Raw genomic sequence first — 25,493 nt, forward strand, 5'->3', positions numbered from 1 at the left:
TTCCTGGTCTCTTCCGCTGCTGTTTCCCAGGCCAATAGCAGGCAGCTGGATCGGAAGTGGAGTACTCAGGGCAGGAATCCCAGCCGCACAGGATGCCGGCATTGCAGGCAGCGGCTTTATCTGCTTTATTTTAATCTGGCTAGACCCTGTGTGTGTAAGACGGTTCCCCGTAGTCCAGGAACTCCTTGTTTTAGAGCACAACGCATACAGAAGAGTTCGAAGCTCTCTCCAAACATGAAAGAAAACATTTCCCAAAGACTCTACCAAATTACCTCTCTCATTGAACCAAACCGTGTCATGACAATTGCAACCAATAACTGTGACAAGCAATAGTATGATGCTAATTTATTTAGATTGGAACCACATGCTCCAGTATATGTCCAGGGAAGGGGTGGACTAGGATAAGGGGTGTTTACCGAGATAAGGGGGGAGGCCAGGCTACCGCAGTATCTGACCTAAGGCCAGGCGTAGCCATGAGAACCCCAGGCACCCTCCCACCCCCAAACTACAGCGGCCTTCTCGCTGGACAGCTCCAGTGCTAACAGGCACCGTGGGGGCGTATTTGTAGGCGAATCTACCTCCCTGTGTCCATCCAAGTCCAGGATCCAAAGGCTCCTCGCCACGTTGTTGCCTCCAGGCGTTGGCTGCCTCTTCACCGCGTTAGTTTGAACGTCTTCTTTCTTCAGTGTTTTCTGCCTGGACCTTAGCGGTTTTTTTTTTTTTTTTCTGCACTCACCGACCCAAAAGGAGGAGAACCCTAACTGCCATTCTAGAGGCTCAGCCGTCTTCTACTCTGGGGCTTCTCCAGGCCAAGTTCGGAACTTGCGCACCAAGGCTGGCTGCGTGACAGGAAGCTTCCTCTGTGAAATGAAGGGACCGGCTTGATGCACTTCCAGGGACCCGGCCCGCGCTGGGAGAAGGGGGCCGCGGCCGCAGGGGCTCGGCTGCGAACAGAGGGTCTGAAAACCCGAAACCACACGGCTTTGTTGTGGTTCGAGGAGGGGAGCCGCCTTCGCTCCGGCGTCCGGCTCGGCATCGAGTCTGACCACCATCACCTACTCCAAGAGCAGCTGAGGTGGCGCTCCGGGGCCCAGCTGACGGCGGCGGCCGGCCGGCCGGGAACGGCAGTCTTCGGTGCCCTGCGGCCTCGGACTCCGTGGCTTCGCTTCGGGGCCCAAGCCCCGGCGAGACGAGCCCGAGGAGGCGCCGCGGTGCCCGCCTCGGCGCTCCCGGGGGGTGGGGGAGGCGGCCCAGGCCGAGCGTCCTCGGCGGGCGAGGCGGCCCTGCTTCCCCGCGGTGCCTGCGCGCGCCTCCCACCCCTCTCCGGCCCGCCTCCCCAGGCCGCGGGCTTTGTCCGCCGGCCGCGCCGCGGCCCCTCCCCGTCCCCGCCGGCTCCTCCCCGCCCCCTCTGCCAGCCCCACTTCCTCGGCGCGGGCGGCGGGAGCGGGCCGGGGACGGAGGGGTTAACTCGGGGCTCTTCCCGGCGCGGAGGGATCCGGAGGCGAGCCGAGCGCGGTGCTGAGGCCGCCTCAGCGAAAAAAATGTCCGCCTGAGGAGACCCACAAGTTCTATTCGGGGGGACTGCCAGCCCGCCCCGGGAGGAAGGGGCGGCCAGGCCCGAGAGCCGCCTCCCCGGTCCGGACCTGAGAGCTCGCGCGGGGCAAAGTGAACTGAGCTGCCGGGCAGTGCCAGAGGAAGCCCGAACCCGCTCTCCCGGCCAAAGTGAACTTTAATCGGGGTGGTTGGATGCGGAGACGGGGCGGCAGGTAATTGCGGGCTGGAGAGCGGGAGGGGGACGGTGTGACGGGGCTGGGGGTGCGGGGCGCCGTCGCCGCGGAGCTGGGGAGCCCCGGGCCCGCGCCTGAACTCCGCGCCCCTTTGTACGGCGCCCAGCCCAGGGTCCTCTCCAAGTTGGGGAGCGGCATGGGGCGGAGGCGCGAGGCGCGGGCCGCCAGGCCCTCGGGCTGCGCGCTCGGCCTGCGCGCCCCGCTGGGCGCACGGCTCGGGCCGGGGCGCCTGCTCCGGGGCGCGCGGCGGAGCGGGCGGCTTCGGCCGCGGAGCCGGGCTCATTGTTCGGCAGGTCCGAGGCTGGGCAGCAAGAAAGTGGGAGGAGGCCGAGCCGGGGGAGGAGGACGCCAGGCGAGAGCTATACTAGTTGGGGACGTTTCTGTGTTGTTTTTGAGGACGCCCCCCAGGACGCTCCGGGGGTGCTTTCCGACCCCCTCGGGCCGCCCGGGGGGACGTCCGGGCGGCGGCGGCGGCGGCCGTGGACGCGGGCCTGCGAGCGGCGCGTTCCCCTGCAACTTGTCAGTTCTATTGTTGCCGAGCGAGTGAGTCACTTCGCATCGCCCCTCGCCGGACGCCGATTTGCCCCTCACCCCGCCCCGGGAGACCCCCCCCCCCGCCCGGCCCAGGCCCGGGGCGCCGAGCGCCCGGCGGCGGCGCGGGGCAGGGGGCGCCGGGGCGGGGGCAGGGACGGGCTTGGAAACTTGCGGGAGAGCGGCGAGTTGCGGGAGCCGCCGCGTAGCTCTCGGGCCGCGCGGAGGAACGCGTGGATTGAGAGACCCGGCGCGGGCGCCGAGCCCTCCCGCCCCCCGCTCGCGCGGCGGTGGGAACGAGTGGGGTTATTGGAAGTCAGCCCGACGCCCCCGGTGCTGCTCCTCCCCCACTCCGCCTCCCGCCACCCCCTCCCAGCCTCTGGGCCTCGGTGGTCCCTCGCTGAGCCTGTTTCCTCTGCCTTAGGACCTGCTAGAAGTGGCCGAAGATGAATCCCCAGCAACAGCGCATGGCCGCTATAGGGACCGACAAGGAGCTGAGCGACCTGCTGGACTTCAGTGCGGTAGGAGAGCTCGCCTCGGCATCTCGGGGTTCCGCTGGGGTTTGCGGGGAAAGAAAGGCACAGGGAGGGGAAGCGACCTGGAGACCGGACTGCGGGGCCGCTCCCATCTCTCTGGAGTAGTGGTTCTCAGGGCTGGAGTCCAGCTCCCCCAAGTTGGACACCTGAACTTTGATGTAATGTCTAGACTTGCAGATTTCAAACTTTAGTGCCAGAGGGGTCATTTGATTTAACCGGTTAGAAAGAGAACAATGTGATCGTCAGCTTCGGTTGAGTCACCCTTTGACCCTGATGTTGAGTAGAAATTTCGGATTTTATAGGGGGAAAAAAAGAGGGAAAAAATTCACCCCCAACTCTCTGCGATTACCCTCCCGAAGATCTGGTGTGGTTGATGGTACCTGAAAGATGTGAGCTAAATTAAACTAGTCCAGGGCTAGAATTTCCATACTTTGGAGCTGAGTACTTCTAAGGAACATACATTGCTGTGTGTGTATGTATATATGTATTATATGTGTGTGCTTAACATTGAAAGTGACTTAAAAATAACCAAAAAAAAAAAAAAAACCAAAGGGCCCAATAATTTTTTAGTCGGTTAAATTTATTAACTGCTGTTAGGAGGCAAGACCAATATCTGCTTTATAGAACTGTACTATAATGCTTTACAGAACTGTATTATGATCCTTCCTGTATATGGAAATCCTGGACGTGATTCTAGGTGTATATTAAGTAACGTCAGTGTAAGGACATTCGGTTAGTTCTAAAGTGATGGTGATTTGAGGTAAAAATTTACTGTTTAAACTTAATAATTTTAGAACCTCTATTCAGAACAGAATGTAACTAGGATTTCCAAATAGTGTTAGGAAATAGCGCTCAGTGTGTTTGCCTCCTGAGGTCTGAAGGTATCTCCAATCTTGTTTCACCCTCGCTATGAAATAGAGTGACTGACTAATGGCTCTGAGTGGACTTTTTTGTTTGTCAGCAGTCTAGGAGGATTACAGGACTGACAGATATATTTGGGTTATTTTGCAGATGTTTTCCCCACCTGTTAATAGTGGGAAAACTAGACCAACGACACTGGGAAGCAGTCAGTTCAGTGGATCAGGTAAGGTGATGTCTAAAACCAAACGCATATTTTGGTGTTGTGATACATTTAATAGAAAAGTATAAAGCATTTTAATATTTTTCTTCATGCTATTTTTTAATGTCAAGTTAAAATTATGAACAAAAACAAAAAAGTCCCCAGCTCGGGCTTTTGCACTGAAGATCCATTGACATATTTACAAGAATTTCACTGTGGATTTAAAGTTGTTCTATTTTCCATTAATTTTAAAATTGAGTATTGTCTTTTTTGAGTACAAGGGATTATATCATGCCAGTACTGTTAAAAAGATAACAGAAGAAAACGCTCTATGGTCCATGGGTGTTTTTTTTTTTTTAATGTGTACTTAATATATACATTAAAATTTTGCTAACTATCTCAGCATTATTAGGCCTTCATTTCTAAAAAATTGATAGGATAGTATAATTGGGTATATGTGTATGACAAGTGGCATGAGTTAAGCATTTATTAGTAAGATTTTAGAAGATTGCCAGTCCCTCAGAAATCTGTAGATCAAGAATTTTGTGGACAATTATCCAGAATGTTAGGAATGAATAGAAACTTAGGTTTAATTTTAAATGACACCTATTAGATGCTCATATTACATCAGGGTAATGTTTGAAGGAAGATTCCTCTTCTCGCACTAGTGCTGTCATCTTTACTTTTAGTATAACTACTTCATTATTGAGCATATGTCACATTTTTATTAAGTATGCATTTTTTGCTTTTGTAACTTTTCAAAACTCATAATTTAAACAACAAACTTTCCAGAAGCAAGGTTCATTCTAGTGCATAAAAACTGTGATTTTCTGTTTAAGTTCATTCCTTAGTGCTCAGAGATTTAAAAAAACTAAAGCCATATTAGCATCATCTTGAGAAAATCGGCTGTCAAATTGCTGATGTGAAACTCAGTAATTCTTTTATTTACTATAGTAAAATTATAGTTCATTTCTTAAAATACTGTCACAATAAAACATTAGAAAATAAGATGAATTTCATAACCAATTTAACAGTTTACAGTTAAAAATGTTTCTGTTTAAAATGATATGGTAATTCAGTTTAGTAAAATTCATCTTTAATTATGAAATTGTGGCTTGTGGGGAAAATACAGCATGTCATTTAATGGCTCAAGTAAAATAAAAGCATTTTAGGATTTCAAGTGGTCTTAAGACTAATGTTATCCTTGATCCAAAGGATATCATGAAATGTTAGTCAAACCCCAATTTTTCTTCTTCCTCTTCACATTTACTAGTAATTGGTTGAAAATTGTTACTCTCTTGGGGGTAAGGGAAGAAAACTATTGGTATCTGGAAGATGGTTATGTTCCTTTATTAGTGCTCTCAGTACATCTCACTTTTTTAACTAATAGAAAATTCTGGGAACTTTAAAATTTACTTTACCTGATACATAATAAATATATAGTGTATTTCCTTAAATGAATACAGATGTTGATGATTCAGACTTAGTTTCAACTTAAATTCTGAAAAATATATTTAACTGGATACTCATTAATAATAAATACGTGAACTTCAGAAATTTGAAGTACTTTCTGTTTTTGAAGTAAGAACAGTTGCATTTTACAAATACTTCTTAAAATTAAGAAGAATGAATTATGTATTCTGTAACATTAAAAAGTATATGTATAAACTTAAATTGGATTTCAAGCCTGATATTGGAGCGATTGTTGGCATTCTTTAGTAGGTTGCGTTACACAAAGGAAAAAATTTATTTTTCTATGTTAAAGGAGTGGTATTTGATTCTTTGGAATCTAGAATTTTTAGTTTTAAAACTGTTGAATTTGTCTTCATTCATTGAAAGCATGAATTTAAATATCTGTATTTGGTGAACATAGCAATATTTATCTGCATGATTTGTTTTAAATACCAGAAAAAATATAATTAAATTTTAATTTAATAACTTTTAATACTTAGTGGATTGAAATTTTGGAAAGAAAATGGCATGTGATTATTTTATTTCAAAATGTAAATGTACTGGTAGATATGGTTTTCCTGTAGTTACTTCTTTTAGGGACTATTTAAGAGAAATTTGTGTAGTAAATTATTTAGTTTATATGAATATACTTTATATCTTTGTTGATATTTGAATAATCTGCCCTGATTTCAAAGGATATTACATAATACATCCTGATGACTATTTATTGGCAACATATAAGGAGCTAAATATCTTGGTTTCATTTTGAAGAGCTATTATGAAGAGTATTAAGTGTTTGTTTATTTTGGAATGACATTTCTGAGACCCCATGCCTTTTGCCGTGTGAAAACTATAGTACAATTTTCTTTCTTATTTGTCCTTTACAAGAGTGACAATTTCACAGCGAGTTATTTTGAGAAGTAATAATACTTTTAGATTTTTTGGGAGGCTGGTAACATGCAGTATTCTATAGTATGTGATTTTGTGTTTTAAATTTTGTTTCTTAAAACAGATAGTCATGTGATAGCCGACACTTCATCATTAGACACACTGGAAAAGATGAATGTGTATTTATTTACATATTTGTCTTGAGTCATATAGTTTATTTCTTCAAGGTGTTAATTTTCCTTGCATTATAGTAAGACTGAATTTATCCAGTTGGTATGATAGGTTCTGTGAGGTGTTGTTATAGTGACCTTGAGGAAAATGTTTCTTTTTGTAGGAGTGAAAGGTGAGGTTCTGTATTAGGGCAGTGTGTACAAGAAAAGCTGGTTGAAAAGGCTGACAAAATGGAAATGGATGAAGTGGTTAAATAAATCCACTATCCCCCTGCTTCAGGGTTTGAGTGTGTCAATCTAAATTGTGATTTGATGTTTAAATTTTTAGTAGATAATATGTTTGCAGTATGTCTGCAAGTTTCTTTTGTTAGCTTTTGAATCCAAGTAATAAGAAAAGTTGGACAGGAATGGGATATTGTTGTTTTGCAAGCCATCTGTATATATTCAGTGTGTCTCTGATATTTCTATCTGGAAAGTTACTTTAGCAAGTAAAGCTTTACTTTTTGTTATTCTAATTAATCTTCAAGACTTTTGGAAATAATTGTAAGTAGCATCTTCTAGCTCTTAATTTTTTAAAAGAAACACAAGTTTTCATTCTTTGGTAAATGATCATTTTTTTAGGGGTGAGAATTTTAAGATGTACTTAAAGGTTTTTTGAACATGTTGTAGTAGGGTCAGAAAAGTGAATTTATCATTAAACTGCTTTTCAGAAATTTTAAAATCAAGCTTGTTTTTAAAAAAAGGTTTATTTTTACTTATTTCAAAGGCAGGGTTACACAGAGAAAGGGAGAGTGCAGAGGGAGAGATCTTTCATTCCTCAAATGGCTGCAGCCACCAGGGTTTCGCCAGATGGAAACCAGGAACCAGGAGCTTCATCCAGGTCTCCCATGTGGGTGCAGGGACCCAAGCACTTGGGCCATCTTCTGCTGCTTTTCCAGGTGCATTAGCAGGGAGCTGGATTGGGAGTGGAGTGGCTGGGACTGGAACTGCCACCCATATGAGATGCTGGCATTGGAGGCAGCGGTTTAACCCACTATGCCACAGTGCCATCCCCTAAATTAAACTTTTTGAGAAAATTGTAGATTCAGATCTAGCTGTAAGAAATCCTGTCTGCCCTTTAACCCAGTTTGCTGCAGTGCTAGCATCTTGCAAAATTGTAGTACAGTATCACAATTAAGTTAGTGACAGTGATACAGTGAAAACCAAAAACGTTTCTTCCCAAGCATTTAGTGTTGCTGTTTTGTAACTACAGCTGCCATTCAAGTTATTAAAAAAATCTGTCATAAAACTATTAAATACCTACTCTGTTAAACTCATCTTAAACATTTCAGATTGCTTTAGCATTATTTAAACATGAAGGAAAAAGAAAACAGTAAAATTTAAGTGTGTGTGGGTTTACTTAAAACAATATACATTAATTGCATAGGGTTCTAGATCTTTCACCAGACTAAGATCAGGTGTCAGCAGATCCACTGTTCTAAAACTACATGTAGTAGAAATGGGAATGGTGCTTTCGAATAGTTAAGAATCCTGGATTGACCTTTTACTGAAGATATTTTAAGGATGTGAGTGCTGTGGGTTATAATGTGTACCTGTTGGCATTAAAACTTGTAAATAATTTGCAGTGATACACGGTCATTAAAATTTGTTAAAATTTCTCTCTTTCTCTCTCACTGTTTATAACTCTACCTGTCAAATAAATTTAAAAAAAATTGAACTGTGTTGAACATTTACTGTGGTTTATATGTAGTGATTAATGACAGTAATTTCAGAGTCAGCAGGCATGTAGGGGAAAAATACAATATTTTAGGATAAATATGGTCGGCTAAGGTAAAGTTAAGCAGAAGACTAATCTTTTGGAGAATTTGCATTTAAAAATACAAACTTGAAAAGCAGAAAAGTTAGAGACAAGGTTATAATGAGTATTCTGTGCTTTTCGGAGCAGTTTTGTTTGTTTGACAGGCAGAGTGGACAGTGAGAGAGACAGAGAAAGGTCTTCCTTTTTTTCCATTGGTTCACCTCCCAATGGCTACTGCGGCCGGCGCACCGTGCTGATCCGAAGCCAGGAGTCAGGTGCTTCTCCAGGTCTCCCATGGGGTGCAGGGCCCAAGCACTTGGGCCATCCTCCACTGCACTTCCGGGCCACAGCAGAGAGCTGGACTGGAAGAGGAGCTACCGGGACAGAATCCGGCACCCCGACTGGGACTAGAACCTGATGTGCCGGTGCCGCAGGTGGAGGATTAGCCTATTGAGCCGCAGCGCTGGCCTTCAGAGCACTTTTTATTATGTTCCTTTCAGTAGTCATGGCTTAGGGATTTGAAAACAGTTTGATTAAGTCATGATACTTTAGAGACTTGTTTATTATATATGGTGAGACATATCTGTAACTATTATTCTCATATGTTTTCATTAAGTTTAAATACAAACTCAGGCTTCTTTTTAAGCTATTCTTTGATATATCTTCTTTGAATTTTTAAAATAATTCTCTTGGAATAGGAGGATAAAGGTGAATATATTCAACCTAGACCATAAACACAGTTGTTTTCACGTTTCAGGTTTTACTGAGGTCATGCAGAAGACACTTTTTAATTGAAACCAGGTAGTCTTTTCTGTAATCATACCTGGAATGTCATAGTCTTAATGTTGAAGACTTGGGTGACTCTTGGTGTAATAAAGTGAAGCTAATAGAAAAGGTCTTCTGAAAAAAAAAATTGATATTTCTGGGCAATCTTTGAAATGCCTTTTAAAAGCCTTTTAAAAAGTCATTTAATAGCACTGCTTTTGGATATCACTTGAATATATGGTTTTGGATGGCAATTGCAAATCTAACGTGTTTCATATTAAGGAATTAAGTGAGAAGACAAACATTTAAATATATTCAAAAGACTAATGAATGACATTCTGTTTTGTTAAATAGTTGAGCCCTGTGTAATCTCATTGCTATCAGTTAACCACATATTTATTTAGTCTACTCTGTGCAGACTGCTATTCTAGTAGCTTTTGGAAAGATGTGAAATGGAGAAGATCATAGTCATAAGTGAAACGTTTCATTACTTAGATGGAAAGATAAAATGTAAAATTTTACATTTAATATAAAATGTAAACTTCTATGATATAAAAAATATCAACAATTGTTCTTTAAAATGAGTCCATAAGAATAAGGTGTGCTCAAGCCCCGTTAAGAAAAACACAAAAGTGTTAAATCAAATCTGGAGTTGACTTTGAAGGAGAGAAGGAAAATGAATTGGGAAGAAGAGCAGGTGTGTACAAGCTATGAGGCAAGACTTGGAAAAAGGGAGTTTGGATTGATCTATAGTCCTTTATACAATTTGGGGAAAGATAAGCTGGCTTTTATTGATTACCACTGCTGAATTCCTGGAGGAGCTCATATTAACATATTATCATCTAGAATTTGATTGTGTTGGTTCAAATCCCAATACTTCCACACCTTAGCTGGGAAATCTTGAAATCTTGAATAGATTATGTAACCTTTCTGTGCTTTTGTTTATTGTAAAATAGGACTGCTAATAGTAAGTATCCACAAAGGGTTGTCAGTAATGTCAAGTGCTTCAAGAATAGTGCCTGGGACATAGTGTGTGACAGTGGAATGAACTAATAGTGGTGAGGCGCTAGAAAAAGGAAGAAAGCATTTATTTATTCAGGAGGTATTTATGTTAATCTAAGATGAACTGGTTAAGGTTTGGATTTGGTATTAGTGTAGGAAGGAAAAAGTGTAGGAAGGAATAAAGAATTGGTTGAATTTGACGGTTAGATTTCTGTAGATAAGAGAAAAATGACTCAAGATTGCAATTGCGGCATGATTGGAGGGAGGTAGTGCTGGACGTATTAATGATGCTGAATTGTTTTGGGCATTTTGAATTTTATATAACTTGGGATTCTTCTGACTAATTAGGAAATTTATGAAGGAAGAATGCTGGGAGATGAGTTTAAAATGGTTCAAAAATACCATCTTAGGAAACATGACATAGTCATCAGTGAAAGAAAATTGGAGAACAAAAAAAGCAACATGGGGAGAAAACCCCCTCATTTCATTACCCAGAGAAAATTGATTTATTTCCTTTTAGTCCCTCCCCTACTCATAGTTCTGTGTTTGCAAACTTGAGAGCTTAATGACACTTTGATTTTATGGCTTACTTTTTTATTTCACTTAATATCCTACCATAGGCATTTTCTCATGTTTTTAAAGATTCTATAAACTTAGTTTAAAATTGTTATAGTAATTGTTACATATTGTTAAGGGAAGACTATAGTGTAACTTAAGTCAGTTCTCTTACTGCTTGACATTCAGGAGTTTTGTTTCCTAATTTGTTTTTTGATATTGTAAATAATGTAGTTGTGAACACTTTTTTGCACATGGATATATTTTTACTGTATTTTGGTTTCTTTTGGATAGGAGATGTCGAATTTTTTTTCTGTGCGCGTACACATTATAATTAAAACTAAGTGAGTGAGTGAAATCCTTATGGAAGTGAACTCGGGGAGATAAATTATCAGACTGGTGTTAATGGTGGGGCTAGAGGTATAGAATTAGTGACTTAACTTGATTACATAATGAGAAACAGTAAATTTTTATTTACTCATATATGAATAGAATACAGTTAGTGTACATTTATGTTTGTTTATAAAGGAGTTTTGTGGGAATTCCTGTCATTCTTTGGCCTGTGCTTATTGAGATGGAGTGGGATCTAATTGGAGTCTTGTCAGCGAGACAGCCCTTGAATTCCTAACTTGCTGTGAGAGAGACAGTGTACTATAGTAGAAAGAGCTAGGTTTATGAGCCACACAAACCGAGTTGGAATCGTTCAGAAACTTATTAGCTGGGTGGCCTGAGGCAAGTCATTTAAATCATCTGAGCCATATTTTTCTCATTTGTGAAAAGTATATTATAATCTGTACCTCTGGAATCCTTGAAGGATAAATAAGTTTGTATATTACCTGCCACATAGCTTCTAAAATGGAAACTGCTACTATTGTTGTGGTACCTTCCAAAGTAATACTACTGGTAATATTGATAATGGTTATGGTAGCCAATTTTTATTGAATTACTATTATATACTTGGCATTGTGCTGAACAATTTATAGATGTTATCCCATACTGCTTAAGAGAAAAATGGAATCTTTTGTCTGTGGTGGGGGCACAAGGTCAACATATCAAACTTGCTTTTTAGTGCCATAGAATTATAGGTACAGTTAAAAGTCTAAGAAGTAATCAAGCATAAGAGTAGTGTTGAAAGTTAATCAGATACCTAAGAACCATACTTTTTAAAGTTGATTTCTTCTTTAGGCTTTTTACAAACCAGACATTGTGGACTGCAGCAAGGTAGAATGCATGTACCTTGTGAAAAACCTCTTCCGTGCTTAGGCATCACCACTATTAGAACTAATATTTTCTCTGTGTTCTCTCTAGCTACTTGAAATTCTTTCTTGAATGAAATAACTTAAATAAATAAGTAAAAATAAAAATTATGTGACCTGCAAGGATAGAATAGCTGGGAGATAGGCTGGAGGGAATGTTAAAGGTCTCCAGAGTAGAGCATCCCCACCTCTTTTTTTTTTTTTTTCTTCATTTTTTTAATGGAGAAGGAACATAAACTCCCCTGGTAGCCTAAAGCAACACATTGAAAGTGAGCAACAGAAATTTTTATCTTAAAGTTTATGTGCATTTTACGTTCTTGTACTTAATATACACTTATTTGTAGTAAAAATAAGTATTTTCATTAATTCTTGAGTAAAAGTGAAATTCCAGAGATGCGTCATTGTTTAGTTTGTGGGGTTGCCTTCCTCCTGTTTTATATCTCTGGTGGCAGAGACCAGGGTGGAATGGGATGCTGGCTGTACATCTTTAGGGAGAAGCCCAGCTCTAGAGCATACCCTTTAGCTGTCTTGATCTATTCTTGGACCTTTTCTTGTTCCTATAGAAGTCTGTGAAAAGAAATCTTTTTTTTTTTTTTTTTTTTTGACAGGCAGAGTGGACAGTGAGAGAGACAGACAGAGAGAAAGGTCTTCCTTTGCCGTTGGTTCACCCTCCAATGGCCGCCACGGCCGGCGCACCGCACTGATCCAAAGCCAGGAGCCAGGTGCTTCTGGTCTCCCATGGGGTGCAGGGCCCAAGCACTTGGGCCATCCTCCACTGCACTCCCTGGCCACAGCAGAGAGCTGGCCTGGAAGAGGGGCAACCGGGACAGAATCTGGCGCCCCGACCAGGACTTAAACCTGGGATGCCGGCGCCGCTAGGCGGAGGATTAGCCTATTGAGCCGCGGCGCCGGCCAAGAAATCTTTACAGTAGGGGGAAAATGGTTTTGGTAGCGAAGAAACTGTTAATTTTATAAAGTGAAGCATAGATTTCTTAGTAATATGACCATCTAGACTATCCTATAGTGTTTTAAATATACTTTTGAGAAGAAAGTTTATGTTTTTAAGGAGAGATTCTTCTATTCTGTTGTTGTTTCATGTTTAAAATGTGCTCTCATTTGTTCCAGGTTAAGACCATGGTGAGTCATCCAAGCTACTATAAGCTGCTTGGGGGCTTAAAGATCACATAGAAAGATCAGGCAGAAATGAAAACAGATTAACGATTGGTTACTAATTTTTATTGCATCGGAGGAGACTCATGGATGAAATCTTCAAAATAACATAATAAAACAATTTCAGATAAGGTGTAGGAGAGAAAATATTATTGTCTTTTTTAAACAGTCACTACTATATGTTATTTGGTTATTAAAATTTGGGAAAATTGGCCCAAGATGTCATTTTGTCAACTCTGTTTTGGGTGTTAGGAACATATCTGAATATGGACTGAGGAGTTTCTCTGACTATGTAATGATGAAAGATCATTCTAGCTACTAAGTGAAAGTCTGGAGGCAGCCTCCCTCAAAAGTTGTGGATTTATTTGCTTCTGGTAGTTTTGTCAGTGAGTTGTTGCGAGACTTCAAATATGAGGATAAACTGGTAAATTGCTCTTTTACCACTTCATTGGTGGCTAATATAGAGAACACAGGTTAGATATAATATGATCAAGGCTGTTCCAATCAGTGACCAAAATGTGTGGCTACTCTTAGCAAGAGCTGTGAGTACTGGTGGGACATGGGAAGGATCCCTTCTAAGAGGGAATTACATAAGTGTATGTTGTTTTAAGATTGTTGGGGATAAATAATAGGTATTGTGCTACTGGAGAGAACAAAATGGTAGGCTCATCTTGAATGTATGGCAGAAGGATAATGGTTTGGCTGCAGGTAAGTTCATAGTACCTGTGCTTACATGGCTGAGACCTCTTGAGTTAGCAGATCATTTTAGATTTTTGCTACTTGGAAGCCCTACCAGCCTTACTTAACTGACCTTGGTATCTCGCCAAGGTCCGTTTGCTTTTGTTATTTTCACACTCAGGTTTTGGAAAATATTTTTCATTGTCCCAATTTAGAAGAGAGTTAAAGGGAAAAGTTGTTTCTAGTTGAATCTCTTGGTGGGAACATATAGACAGCTTGAATTGATTATAACTTTCCATCTAGGCAGATAGTCAGAGATATTGCAAGACTATTTTAAATAAGCATCAGCTAGTTCTTTTTATTCTAGATGATGGCATATTTATTTATTTGGTAATAACCCCTTTTCTCTGCCAAAGATTCACAATCCCTTGATTTGTAATTTGGGAATCCAAGAAGGTCTGAACCAAAAGTTTCCCTCTAAATTCGGTATAGACTTGATGGCACAATCTGATCTTACTTTTGAAGGGAAGACATTGACATTCTTTATTTTCCTACTTACTGTATCAGGTGCTGGGGTCAACACAAGGTTTGTGTACTGTGGTTTCTTTCTTTTCTTTTCTTTCTTTCTGTCTGTCTTTCATTCTTTCTGTCTTTCTGTCTGTCTTTTGGCAGGCAGAGTTAGACAGTGAGAGAGAGAGACAGAGAGAAAGGTCTTCCTTCTGTTGGTTCACCTCCCAAATGGCCGCCATGGCTGGCGGATCTGAAGCCAGGAACCAGGTGCTTCCTCCTGGTCTCCCACTCGGGGTGCAGGGCCCAAGCACTTGGGCCATCCTCCACTGCCCTCCCGGGCCACAGCAGAGAGCTGGCCTGGAAGAGGAGCAACCGGACAGAATCCGGCGCCCCAATTGGGACTAGAACTCTGGGTGCCGGTGCCGCAGGCAGAGGATTAGCCAAGTGAGCCGTGGCTCCGGCCCTGTGTTTTCTTTCTAAAGCCTGAAAAACTAAGTACTATAACTTTTCCTGCCTCATGAATTTTAGACAAGATATTACAGAGGTGTCTGTGTTCACCCCTTTACCCAGCTATTGTTTTCGGTGACAGTTTCATTTTTCAACTCTATAAATTTTTGGATTAAAGGTCTAGTTGGAGACTATTTTAAATAAAGAAACAAAATCCTAGTTGACTTACTTATATTAAGCAAATATCCCTTGGAATATAGGTTATTCAGGCTGAGCTTTGGGCTGTCAGCCCAATACATTGATTTAGGGAATGGAGTTCTAATTTGAACTGATGTTATCTTTCTCATCTTTGGGGCCAAGGAATGTAGTGATATTTCTCTGGTCAGTTAAGCATGCAGGGGCATTTTTAGGGTACAGTGAGGAGGGTGGAATCTTCATTTGTGCTCCTATAGATATGACTGTGTATCCAATATTACATGATTCCCTCTGAAAGGAAGCATGAACCATGACTATACCTGTTTTGAGTTTTGTGCCTGAGAGCAGACAGGGAAAATCCTTCCAGACCCCCAGTCACCTTTTTAAAGGAAAAGTAGGTCTGAGATAAAAGCCTTTGGTAAATTTCACAGTTTTACCAGAGGAAAGTTTTGATAGACATGTAGCATAATGTTTCTTCACTTATTACATGCATCTTCATTAAAAACAATTTGTGACTCTAGTGAGTGTGTGAAATTTTCCTAAGGAGCCTGTCATTGGCTCAGTCCCACTACTTTTTGACAAAAACTATGAAGGTAGTAATGAAGCATGTAACAAACTAGTCTGTTGTCTGTTTTGAAAGGCAGACCCAGGAGGTCATTCTGACTTTTCTGATTGCTTTGTAGATTTTTTCCATGAAGTGCTCCCAATGTTGTTGTCCCAAGAACCATGATACAATGTTAAGTATTTAAATCCACTTAAAGTTTCTTAGGGTTTTGCTATACTCTGCAACAGGAAAACAAACTGGGCCATACAGCTAGGATCTGTCTTGCCTTCATATTTATACAGTCTGTCTTGTCGAGCTTAAGAGCAGTGCTACAGTGAGCAAACTCCATATTCTCGTTGAGTTTGACTCTGGAGGCCTGCTGAACAAGTTGTAATAGCAGTAGGACTTTGCCCAGTGAATGATTGGGGGAAGGGGAGGAGTCTTACTGTTTAAAAAAATCAATAGTGATAAAAGTACTTCATAAATATTTACTCATAGGCCATTTACTTCATAATTCTTGTAGGAAGTTGGTAACTGTTCATTTCACAGAGGAAATAGAGAAATCAACAGTGATACACATTTGCCTGTGGTTTCTTGTTGCCCCTAAGAAGTAGCAAACTGATGAGTTGTAGTTGCACCTGTGCTGATACCAATCTACACTAGAGTGTGTTTGGTCTTGAGGAGGAATTTAATACCTCTAGAAATCTTTAAAATTTGTTGTTGTGATAATCTTAAATTGTTTAATGCTGATATTCTCTGAGAGAGAGTGCTTCAAGATTTGTTTCTATTAGAAACAGAATAATCAAAAAGCTCCATAAAATAGACATTTTGAGTAAATCAAACAATAAATATAAATACAACCTGAAATTTCTTTATCAGAGTATAATTTTTGTGTATGTCATCTTATAGTTCAGCTGTGTTCAGTCTTTGTATCTTGGGAACAAGATGAAATTTGGTAATTGTAAGATACTAGAATATTTACAGCAATTATTTATTTGAGACCATAGAAGAGAATGGTTGCTTCATAGTGTGGAAATTTTATTTTTATTTCCCTCTTTTCAAGAATTTAGTGTTTAGTTATAAAGGCAAGTTAAAGTAGATAGAAAATAATTATTCCAGGGCTATTTAAAAAATATTATTAAACATACAGAAGAGGTCTTGGTGAAATTTGTTAAAATTTAATTTTAGCAACAGAACATTTATGGATTGAACATTGTATGGATTAAAACATATGCTAATATTATATTATTAGTGATAATTAGTGCATTTTATATTTCCATTTATTTAAAACTAGAGTAGGCTTTCACTTTGTTAAAGATCATCTGTAAATATTTAAGAGAGCGCCTGTTAATGTACCATTGCTTTTATTCTATGTAGAATGGTTTGTAGATGGTGGAGAATACGAATATGGTGTGGTACATTGATTGGAAAGAGGAGGGCTCCTTTAGAATTGAAAACTGTCAGTGTTCACATCATTGTTTACTAGATTTGCAGTCTGTTTTCATAAGAGGTACATTTATTTTAATTTTTTTTTTCTGTTTGAAGCAGGAGGGGGTACGGTGGATGGGAGGGAATCTTTCATCCACTGGTTCATTTCCCAGATGCCTACAACAGTGGGGGCAGGGCCAGATTGAAGCCAGGAACCTGCAACTCAATCTGAGACTTCCACTTGGGTGACAGAGACCCAAGTACTCGAGTCATCACCTGCAGCCTTCCCAGGGTATACATTAGCAGGAAGATGGAATCCAAAGTGGAGTCGAGACTGGAACCCACTCTTACATACCATGTGGGTGTCCCAAGCTGAACCTTAACTTTGGTGCCAAACACCTGCCCCTGGGCAGTATGTTTTAGCTTCTCTGGGTCTGTTATCTTATGTCTAAGAAGAATAGAATAAAAGTACTGCCTCAAGGAGATGTGATAGTGATCAAGTTAAGGAAATTATAAAATGTGGAAGTCTATGATTCTGTACAAATATTTATTGTCTTTTTAGGTGGCCTAGCAACTTGTAAAAGCTGTTTTCTGATGTTCAGTTATTAAGGATTAAATCAGATGAATGAGAGACTTCGTGGCCTAAGGAACTACATATCTCTATTAAAATCCCAGTTCATCAGATGAGTCTGTTTTTGGTTAAATGGGAGAAGTTAAAACAATAAAGTAAAAGAAATCCTCAAACTTGTTTTTTGTAAGGACTCTATATCACAAGTCCTAGAGCCTCCAAGTTAGTGCCTTTGAATTCCTTATTCTCAACTCATTTTTAATTTTTTAATAATTTTTAATTTTTATTTTATTTTATTTTTCTTTTTTTTTCTTTTTTCTTTTTTATTAAACTTTTATTTAATGAATATAAATTTCCAAAGTATAGCTTATGGGTTACAATGGCTTCCCCCCTCCCATAACTTCCCTCCCGCCCGCAACCCTCCCCTTTCCCACTCTCTTTCCCCTTCGATTCATGTAAAGATTCATTTTCAATTCTCTTTGTATACAGAAGATCAGTTTAGTATATATTAGGTAAAGATTTCAACATTTTGCCCATATAGCAACATAAAGTGAAAAAACTACCATTGGATTACTAATTATAGCATTAAATAGCAATGTACAGCACATTAAAGACAGAGATCCTACATAATTTTTTTTTTCAAATTAATTAATTTTCTATGCCATTTCCATTTTAACACCATGTTTTTTTTTTTCATTTCCAATTATCTTTATATACAGAAGATCACTTCAGTATATAATTAGTAAAGACCTCATCAGTTTGTGCCCACACAGAAACGCAAAGTATAAAAATACTGTTTCAGTACTAGTTGTAGCATCACTTCGCTTTAGACGACACATTAGGGACAGATCCCACATGGGGTGTAAGTACACAGTGACTCCTGTTGCTGATTTAACAATTTGACACTCCTGTTCATGGCGTCAGTAATCTCCCTAGGCTCTAGTCATGAGTTGCCAGGGCTATGGCCTTTAGAGTTCGCTGACTTTGATCTTATTCCGATAGGGTCATAGTCAAAGTGGAAGTTCTCTCCTCCCTAGGCCGAGTTTCAGAGAGAGGCAGAGAGACAGAGAGTGGGGTCTCCCATCTGGTTGACTCCCCAGATGGCTGCAATGGCTGGAGCTGCACCTTTCCAAAGCCAGGAACCAGGAGCTTCCTCTGGGTCTCCCATGAGGTGCCGCGGCCCAAGGACCTGGGCCATCTTCCACTGCTTTCCCAGGCCACAGCAGAGAGCTGGATCGGAAGTGGAGCAGCCGGGATTCCAACCGGTGCCCATATAGAATGCTAGCACTGCAGGCGGCGATTTTACCTGCTAAGCCACAGTGCCAACCCCCAGCTCATTTGTTTTAAATACTTATTAGGATCTGTTGTAAGGACAAGGCTTAAGTTTGAGTGTCTGAGAGCTGAATAGTTCTTAGGAATACAGTTGTCTTCTCTTATTTGCAGTTTCACTTTGTTTAGTTTCATTTACCCCAGTCAACTGCAGTCCTAGTGGAAAATTCCAGAAATAAACAATTCATAAGTTTTAAATTGTGGACCGTTCTGAATAGTGTGATGAAATTTTTTGCTGCTCAACCTCAACCTCATCCTGCCCTGAATGTGAATCATCTCTTTGTCTAGCACATCCACACTGTATATGCTACGTGCCTGTTGCTTGAGTAGTAGTCATCTTGGTTATCAGGCTATTGCAAGAGTAATAATATGAGCAAATTTTTATAGAGTATTGTCCCAGTTGATTAATTTATTGTTACTGTTAAATCTTAGCTGAGTTATAAATTAAACTTTATCAAAAGTATGTATGCATAGGAAAAAAACAGTACTAAATATTGGGTTTGGTATTATCTGTGGTTTCAGGCATTCACTAGGTGTCTGAACATTATCTCTTGTGTAAGAAGGGACTACTGTATCAGAGTTTGGGGCTGTCTGCTGATGCTTTTGTTTCCTGTTGGTTACTGGAGAAGATGAGAGCTTTCCCAGTCTCCTGTATTGCTCCTTTCCACTTAGTCTGCTTGAGTATATACCACCTGGCATACCTTATCTTGTGAAGTGTCTGAGTTTTCCGTGACTGTTTGTATTGATCTCTTAATGGGATTGTATTATTCAGAAATTTTCACTTCATTTTAAAGAAGGAAATTGGCAAACCCACACTTTATGGAATTCAGGACTAGTAGGACTGTTATGGTAGGTTTTTTTTTTTTAAATTTTTATTTATTTATTTGAAAGAGTTAGAGAGGGAGAGGCACAAAGAGAGAGAGAGAGAGCTCTTCCATCCATGGGTTAACTCCCCAAATGGCTGCAATAGCTGGAGCTAGGTCAGACTGAAGCCAGGTGCCAGGAGCTTCTTCTAGGTCTCCCACATGGGTGCAGGGGCCCAAGAACTTGGGCTGTTTTCTGCTGCTTTCCCAGGCACATCAGTAGGGAGCTGGATTGGAAGTGGAGCACTTGGAGCTTGAACCGGTGCCCATTTGGGATGCCAGTGTCACAGGCAGTGACTTCACCTGCTAGCGCCACAATGCAGGCCCCTAGGTTATCTTCAGTGGAGGTCAGTGGGCTTGTTATTTGCTGATTGTTTTTTAAGATAGTGAATGTGTTTGAGGAAAAAGGGTTACAGGATGATCTGTCTCTGTGACATCCATTGTAATAATTCCTAATGCTTATATTGAAGATCTGTCTTCAATGATGATAATAGGTGGTAGTTGAAATAACAAAAAATAGATGTTGTGAATGCATAGCAAGGGTTCTCGATGATAACTGCTCAGAACTCTGGGGCCAGGTAAAGTATTTTTCTTTCTAATTGATGGCTATTAATTTCTGCTACTACCTGTGTAATCTGTAACTTCATTACTGGACATTGAATTAGTCTTCTACTTTGATCTTCTTGTTCAGTTGTTCCCTTCTGATCTTTGCTTGGGCTGCCATAACAAAATACCATATTTTTCGTGGTGTAAATAACAGAAATTGGTTACAGTTTTGGAGGCTAGAAGTATAAGGTAATTGTGACATGGTTGAGTTCTGGTGAGGGTTCTCTTGGCTTTCAGATTTTCCTCTGTGGCTGTGTTTGGGGAGAGGGGTACAGGGACAGGGAATTCAAGGGGCCTCTCTGGTATCTCTTAGAAGGGTACTAATTCCAGGATGATAGCCATATACTCTTGATGTCATCTAACCCACATTAACTCTCAAAGTCCCTATCACCATCTGGGAAATACTATTTATTGGGTGTTAGGGCTTCAGCATATACATTTGTGGGGAGACATGTCTTGTCCTTAACAGTTGGCTTCATGTTTTTAAAACATCTTCCACCTGTTACTTGTCTCATAGTTTACATTTGTTCCCTGTTGGCTGTCAAAACAACTGAAGACTTCAGATTGACATTAAGTTCTTTAATCTATTGGGGACTTAATGTTAGCCTGTTTTTCACTCACCACTTCCCATTCTGAATCGTCTGGTTCAATCATGCTAGTCTCCTTACCTGATCTCTTACCTCTAGTGATTTTTTACTCCCAGCCTGGAATATCTTCTTGCCATTTATGCCATCTGAACTTGCTTTCCTATATGAAATTTTTACCAGTCATTTCTGATCATAATTCTGTAAAAATGTGGCTTCCAGATATATTAAGGACTTTTGGGTGGAGGAAAGCATATTGTTTTTTTTTTTTTTTTTTTTTATTTGACAAGTAGAGTTATAGACAGAGAGAGAGAGACAGAGAGAAAGATCTTCCTTCCATTGGTTCACTCCCCAAATGGCTGCTACGGCTGGCGCTGTGCTGATCCGAAGCCAGGAACCAGGTGCTTCCTCTTGGTCTCCCATGCGGGTGCAGGGCCCAAGCACTTGGGCCATCCTCCACTGCACTCCTGGGCCACAGCAGAGAGCTGGCCTGGAAGAGGAGCCACCGGGACAGAATCCAGTGCCGCCACCGGGACAGAATCCAGTGCCACAACCGGGACTAGAACCCGGTGCCCATATGGGATGTGAGCACCGCAGGTGGAAGATTAGCCAAGTGAGCCACGGCACCGGCCCCTCTAACTTTCTTTAGAATAGAATTCTGTCAACTGTTTTGTTGTTGTTGTATATGTATTAGCCAGATTTTAAACTCCCTAAAAGGAAAGATGTGTTTTACACTTGTATTTCTTCAGAGTGCCCTGCTTTGAGGTTAGATAACAAGCTACTTCACTTAGGTTTGGGAGAGAGTGATAGCTGTTGGAAAGAAAGATTGAATTTCCTAAATTGATTTTTCTTCCGTAACACCAGTTGTAATGGTGAGGCTTTAAGGAAACACCATAACTTAGGTGCCTCAACTCACTACTAGAATGTTCTTTTCTTATTTCTGATGTGAAGATCTTAGCCCATTCAGGACTCTGCATTTAAGCATCAAGGATGAGCAGGAAGTGGGCAAGTGGTAAAAGCCATTGAGGTTGTGTGTGAATGCAGTTGGCTCTAAAGAACCACAGCCAACCCTGGCTCTGAAAATTAAAGAGAAATGATATTTTTGTTTCCACAGAGTGTGTGGTATTTTTCTTCTTTCGTAATGTTAGATTGTGGGTTGATTGATTCTGGAATGTGTGATTCTGGGAATAATTAGGCAGAGGAGCTCTGTCTTATGTAGACTGAAGAAACCATTTTACCACATTTCCACTTTGGAAATTATATATTTCCTAAAACAACCCTGAGTTTTGCCAGTTGAATTGAGCCAGGGAGGAGAGGTTGTATAATCAGTGTACCATTAATAGGAGATGTGGAGAGGCAGTGGTAAAGTCAGAGAAAGAAGGTCTTATTGACTGGAACCATGAGTCCATTCTTCTGCTTAATTTGTGATAGAAAGGTGAACCTTTTACTTAAAGCTTTAAATCCTCTTCAGATTTAAATTTTGGAGGGCAACACTGCTTTTGTTATTGATTCTAGAAAATATCCTGCTTTCATATTTTCATGTTAGACTGCAGATCTAGATATGACATCTTTTGCGATTGGCATTTTTAAAATTAGGAATTAGGTTGACCATCATGATGTAATTTGGAGCTAAAATGTTACCCATATACGTAGAGTTCAGAAAAAAATTCTTGGGGCCAGCACTGTTGTACCGTGGGTTAAGACACTGTCTGCAGCACCTGCATCCCATATGGGTGCTCCTTTGAATCCCGGCTGCTCCACTTCTATTGCAGCTCATTGCTAATGCACCTGGGAAAGCAGCGGAGGATGTCCCAACGTAGAAGCAGCTCCTGGTTCCTGGCTTCCATCTGACTGAGACCTGGCCTTTGTGACCATTTTGGGGTTGAACCAGCAGGTGGAAGATCTCTCTTTCTCTCTCTTTCTTCCTCTATGTAATTCTGACTTTCAAATAAATAATAAATTCTGACTTTCAAATAAATAAAAAGAAAAATCCTGTTTTTGGAGACACTCCAGATGAAGAAAGTTAAGGAGTTAAAATAGAAGAGTTGTGGGGCTGTGTCATTCTGGGGTTGTGATTTCTGTTATAAAAAGATAATAAAAATGCTCATCTCAGCAGTCTTCCTCAAGACAAATATTCTCCATTGTAGGCTTCTGTCATTGATGAAAATCCACAATCCTAAATATTGACCGAAATGTTGAAAAAGAGTATTCTTTTCTGTGTCTCATTCCTCATACAGTTTATCTTTTTTTTTTTTTTTTTTGACAGGCAGAGTTAGACAGAGAGAGAGGCAGAGAGAAAGATCTTCCTTTTCCGTTGGTTCACCCCCCAAATGGCTGCTATGGCTGGCGCTGCGCTGATCCGAAGCCAGGAGCCAGGTGCTTCCTCCTGGTTTCCCATGTGGGTGCAGGACCCAAGCACTTGGGCCATCCTCCACTGCCCTCCCGGGCCACAGCAGAGAGCTGGACTGGAGGAGGAGCAACTGGGACAGAATCTGGCGCCCCAACTGGGACTAGAACCTGGGGTGCTGGCGCCGCAGGCAGAGGATTAGCCTAGTGAGCCGCAGCACTGGCCCAGTTTATCTTTGAAATATGTAGAATATATGCATATTTTTGTGGTCCAATAAAGTGGCTTTTTTTGTCTTCAAACATTTAACTTTCATCACTTGTAAAACCTGCATATTTTTGAGATGCCACCTTGACAATCTTAATGTTAATTTTTAGTTTTCTGAAAATGCCTGTTTGCTCCCTGTGAAAGGAGCAAGTTTGCAATTACTCAGTGATTCAAAGATGAGATAATTGGTGATTTTATGATTTGAATGGAGGCTTTGTATTTTTGAATGTTGTGAAACAAAGCTGTGTTTGTAAACACATTTCAGAAAATATAAATGACACTTTTTGGTGAAGATGTTCACTGAATAGCAAGAAAGTTCAGAAAAGGGAGCTTTTGTTCACATTTAATAATAATGTAACTGTTTTCATTGACTATCTCATTGATGTTTAATTAATACCTGATTTTAGAACTTTTTGTATTGAAAATAATCCTCAGTCTGGGTTTTAGTACTAAACATTTTCTGGTGCCAAATGCTCCTTTACCAGTTTGAAGGAGAAATGTATCATAAGCAATACATTCCAATTAAAAAATATGCAGAAGAATGCAAAAAAGCATTTGTTTAGTGTCCAGTGTTAAATTAGCAAGTTGTGTAGGTGTAAATAATAGTATAAAAAAAGTATTCAGGCAAACTCTAAAATGAACCTTCAGTTTTTTTTTTTTTTTTTTTTTTTGACAGGCAGAGTGGACAGTGAGAGAGAGAGACAGAGAGAAAGGTCTTCCTTTTTGCTGTTGGTTTACCCACCAATGGCCGCTGCGGCCAGCGCGCTGCGGCCGGCGCACTGCGCTGATCCGATGGCAGGAACCAGGTGCTTCTCCTGGTCCCCCATGGGGTGCAGGGCCCAAGCACTTGAGCCATCCTCCACTGCATTCCCGGGCCACAGCAGAGAGCTGGCCTGGAAGAGGGGCAACCGGGACAGAATCTGGCGCCCCGACCGGGACTAGAACCCGGTGTGCCGGTGCCGCAAGGCAGAGGATTAGCCTAGTTAGCCGTGGCGCCGGCCGAACCTTCAGTTTTTAAAAATTGAACTGTTTAATTTTACATTCCTCTCTGTTTCCTTCTTTAAAGACTTGGTTGCTTTTAATAAGGTTGTCCCATCAAGAATGAAAATATTCCAGAGGAAGAGGATTATCTCTATCTGTAGTGGTTTTCACCAACCTTCTAGGTGACAAAGGAAGAAAAATGTCAAGTTTTAGATTAATTTTCAAAGCCTTTGTATAAGTGACTGAAAAAAAAATTTTTAACTACTTTTGAAAAATTGCAAGAACACAAGCCAAAGCTAAAAAATCTAAGCAGCATGGAAGAGTATATGGTGAGAAATAAAAGTTTTATTCATTTCTTCCCATACCTCATTTCCACTCCATTCGCAGAGATTTCCATTGTTCAGTTTCTCGAGTTTTTCACATGTATGCAAATGAGACACTTTCTTATTTTTTATGTAATAGGGAACAATAGTTCTGTGACTTTAAGACCTTTTCACTTAAGAGAGATCACTAAATGAAGAACAGTTTTGATTGGTACTAATTTTTTTTTTAAAGATTTATTTTATTTGAAAGAGTTACAGAGAGAGATAGAGGCAGCGAAAGAGGTGGAGACAGAGTCTTTACTTGCTGGTTCACTCTCCAAATGGCTTCAACAGCCAGGGTTGGGCCAGACCAAAGCCAGCAGCCAGGAGCTTCTGGGTTTCTCACGTGGGAGCAGGGGCCCAAGCACTTGGGCCATCCTCCGCTGCTTTCCCAGGCCATTAGCAGAGAGCTGGATCAGAAGTAGATTAGAGAAGACTTGAACCATGGGATGCCAGTGCTGCAGGTTGGGACTTTAACCTACTGTGCCACAGCACCGGCCTCCTTGGTACTGATTTTATAGGATATTTAATTTCCTAAACTATGTATATAATGATTTGATCTGTTAAAGAAAGTGACATGGTTGTATAATACATATGACTTAGTAAAGCTAAAAATCCCAATTTATTAGCATTTCTTGACATTATTTTTTAGATTTATTTATTTACTTGAAAGGCAGTTAGTTGGAGGAAGAGATCTTTCATCACCTGGTTTGCTCCCCAAATGTCTGCTGTTGAGGTATAATATCACCATGTGCCTATTAATAAAATTCTCAGTATTAATAAGCCTTTGTGGTTCTTGCCTAATATTCAGAGAAGA

The 25,493-nt window shown here is 40.9% G+C and overlaps 1 protein-coding gene across 4 annotated transcripts in view; it reads left to right on the forward strand.

Moving 5' to 3' along the window:
* The first annotated feature begins 1,448 nt into the window (after positions 1-1,448).
* The window catches only part of TCF12 (transcription factor 12), a 414,455-nt gene continuing 390,410 nt past the window's right edge, over positions 1,449-25,493 (forward strand). For 2 of the 4 annotated variants that reach the window (XM_062205994.1, XM_062205989.1), the window contains exons 1-3: positions 1,449-1,766; positions 2,743-2,839; positions 3,866-3,938. In XM_062205994.1, coding sequence (XP_062061978.1) covers positions 2,765-2,839; positions 3,866-3,938 — 148 coding nt within the window. In that variant the 5' untranslated portion in view covers positions 1,449-1,766; positions 2,743-2,764. The remainder of the gene's footprint in view (positions 1,767-2,742; positions 2,840-3,865; positions 3,939-25,493) is intronic. The other 2 variants (XM_062205990.1, XM_062205988.1) reach the window with 2 other exon arrangements.

This window comes from Lepus europaeus, chromosome 11, assembly GCF_033115175.1.
Source record: "Lepus europaeus isolate LE1 chromosome 11, mLepTim1.pri, whole genome shotgun sequence".
In the NCBI taxonomy this organism is placed as follows: Eukaryota; Metazoa; Chordata; class Mammalia; order Lagomorpha; family Leporidae; genus Lepus; species Lepus europaeus.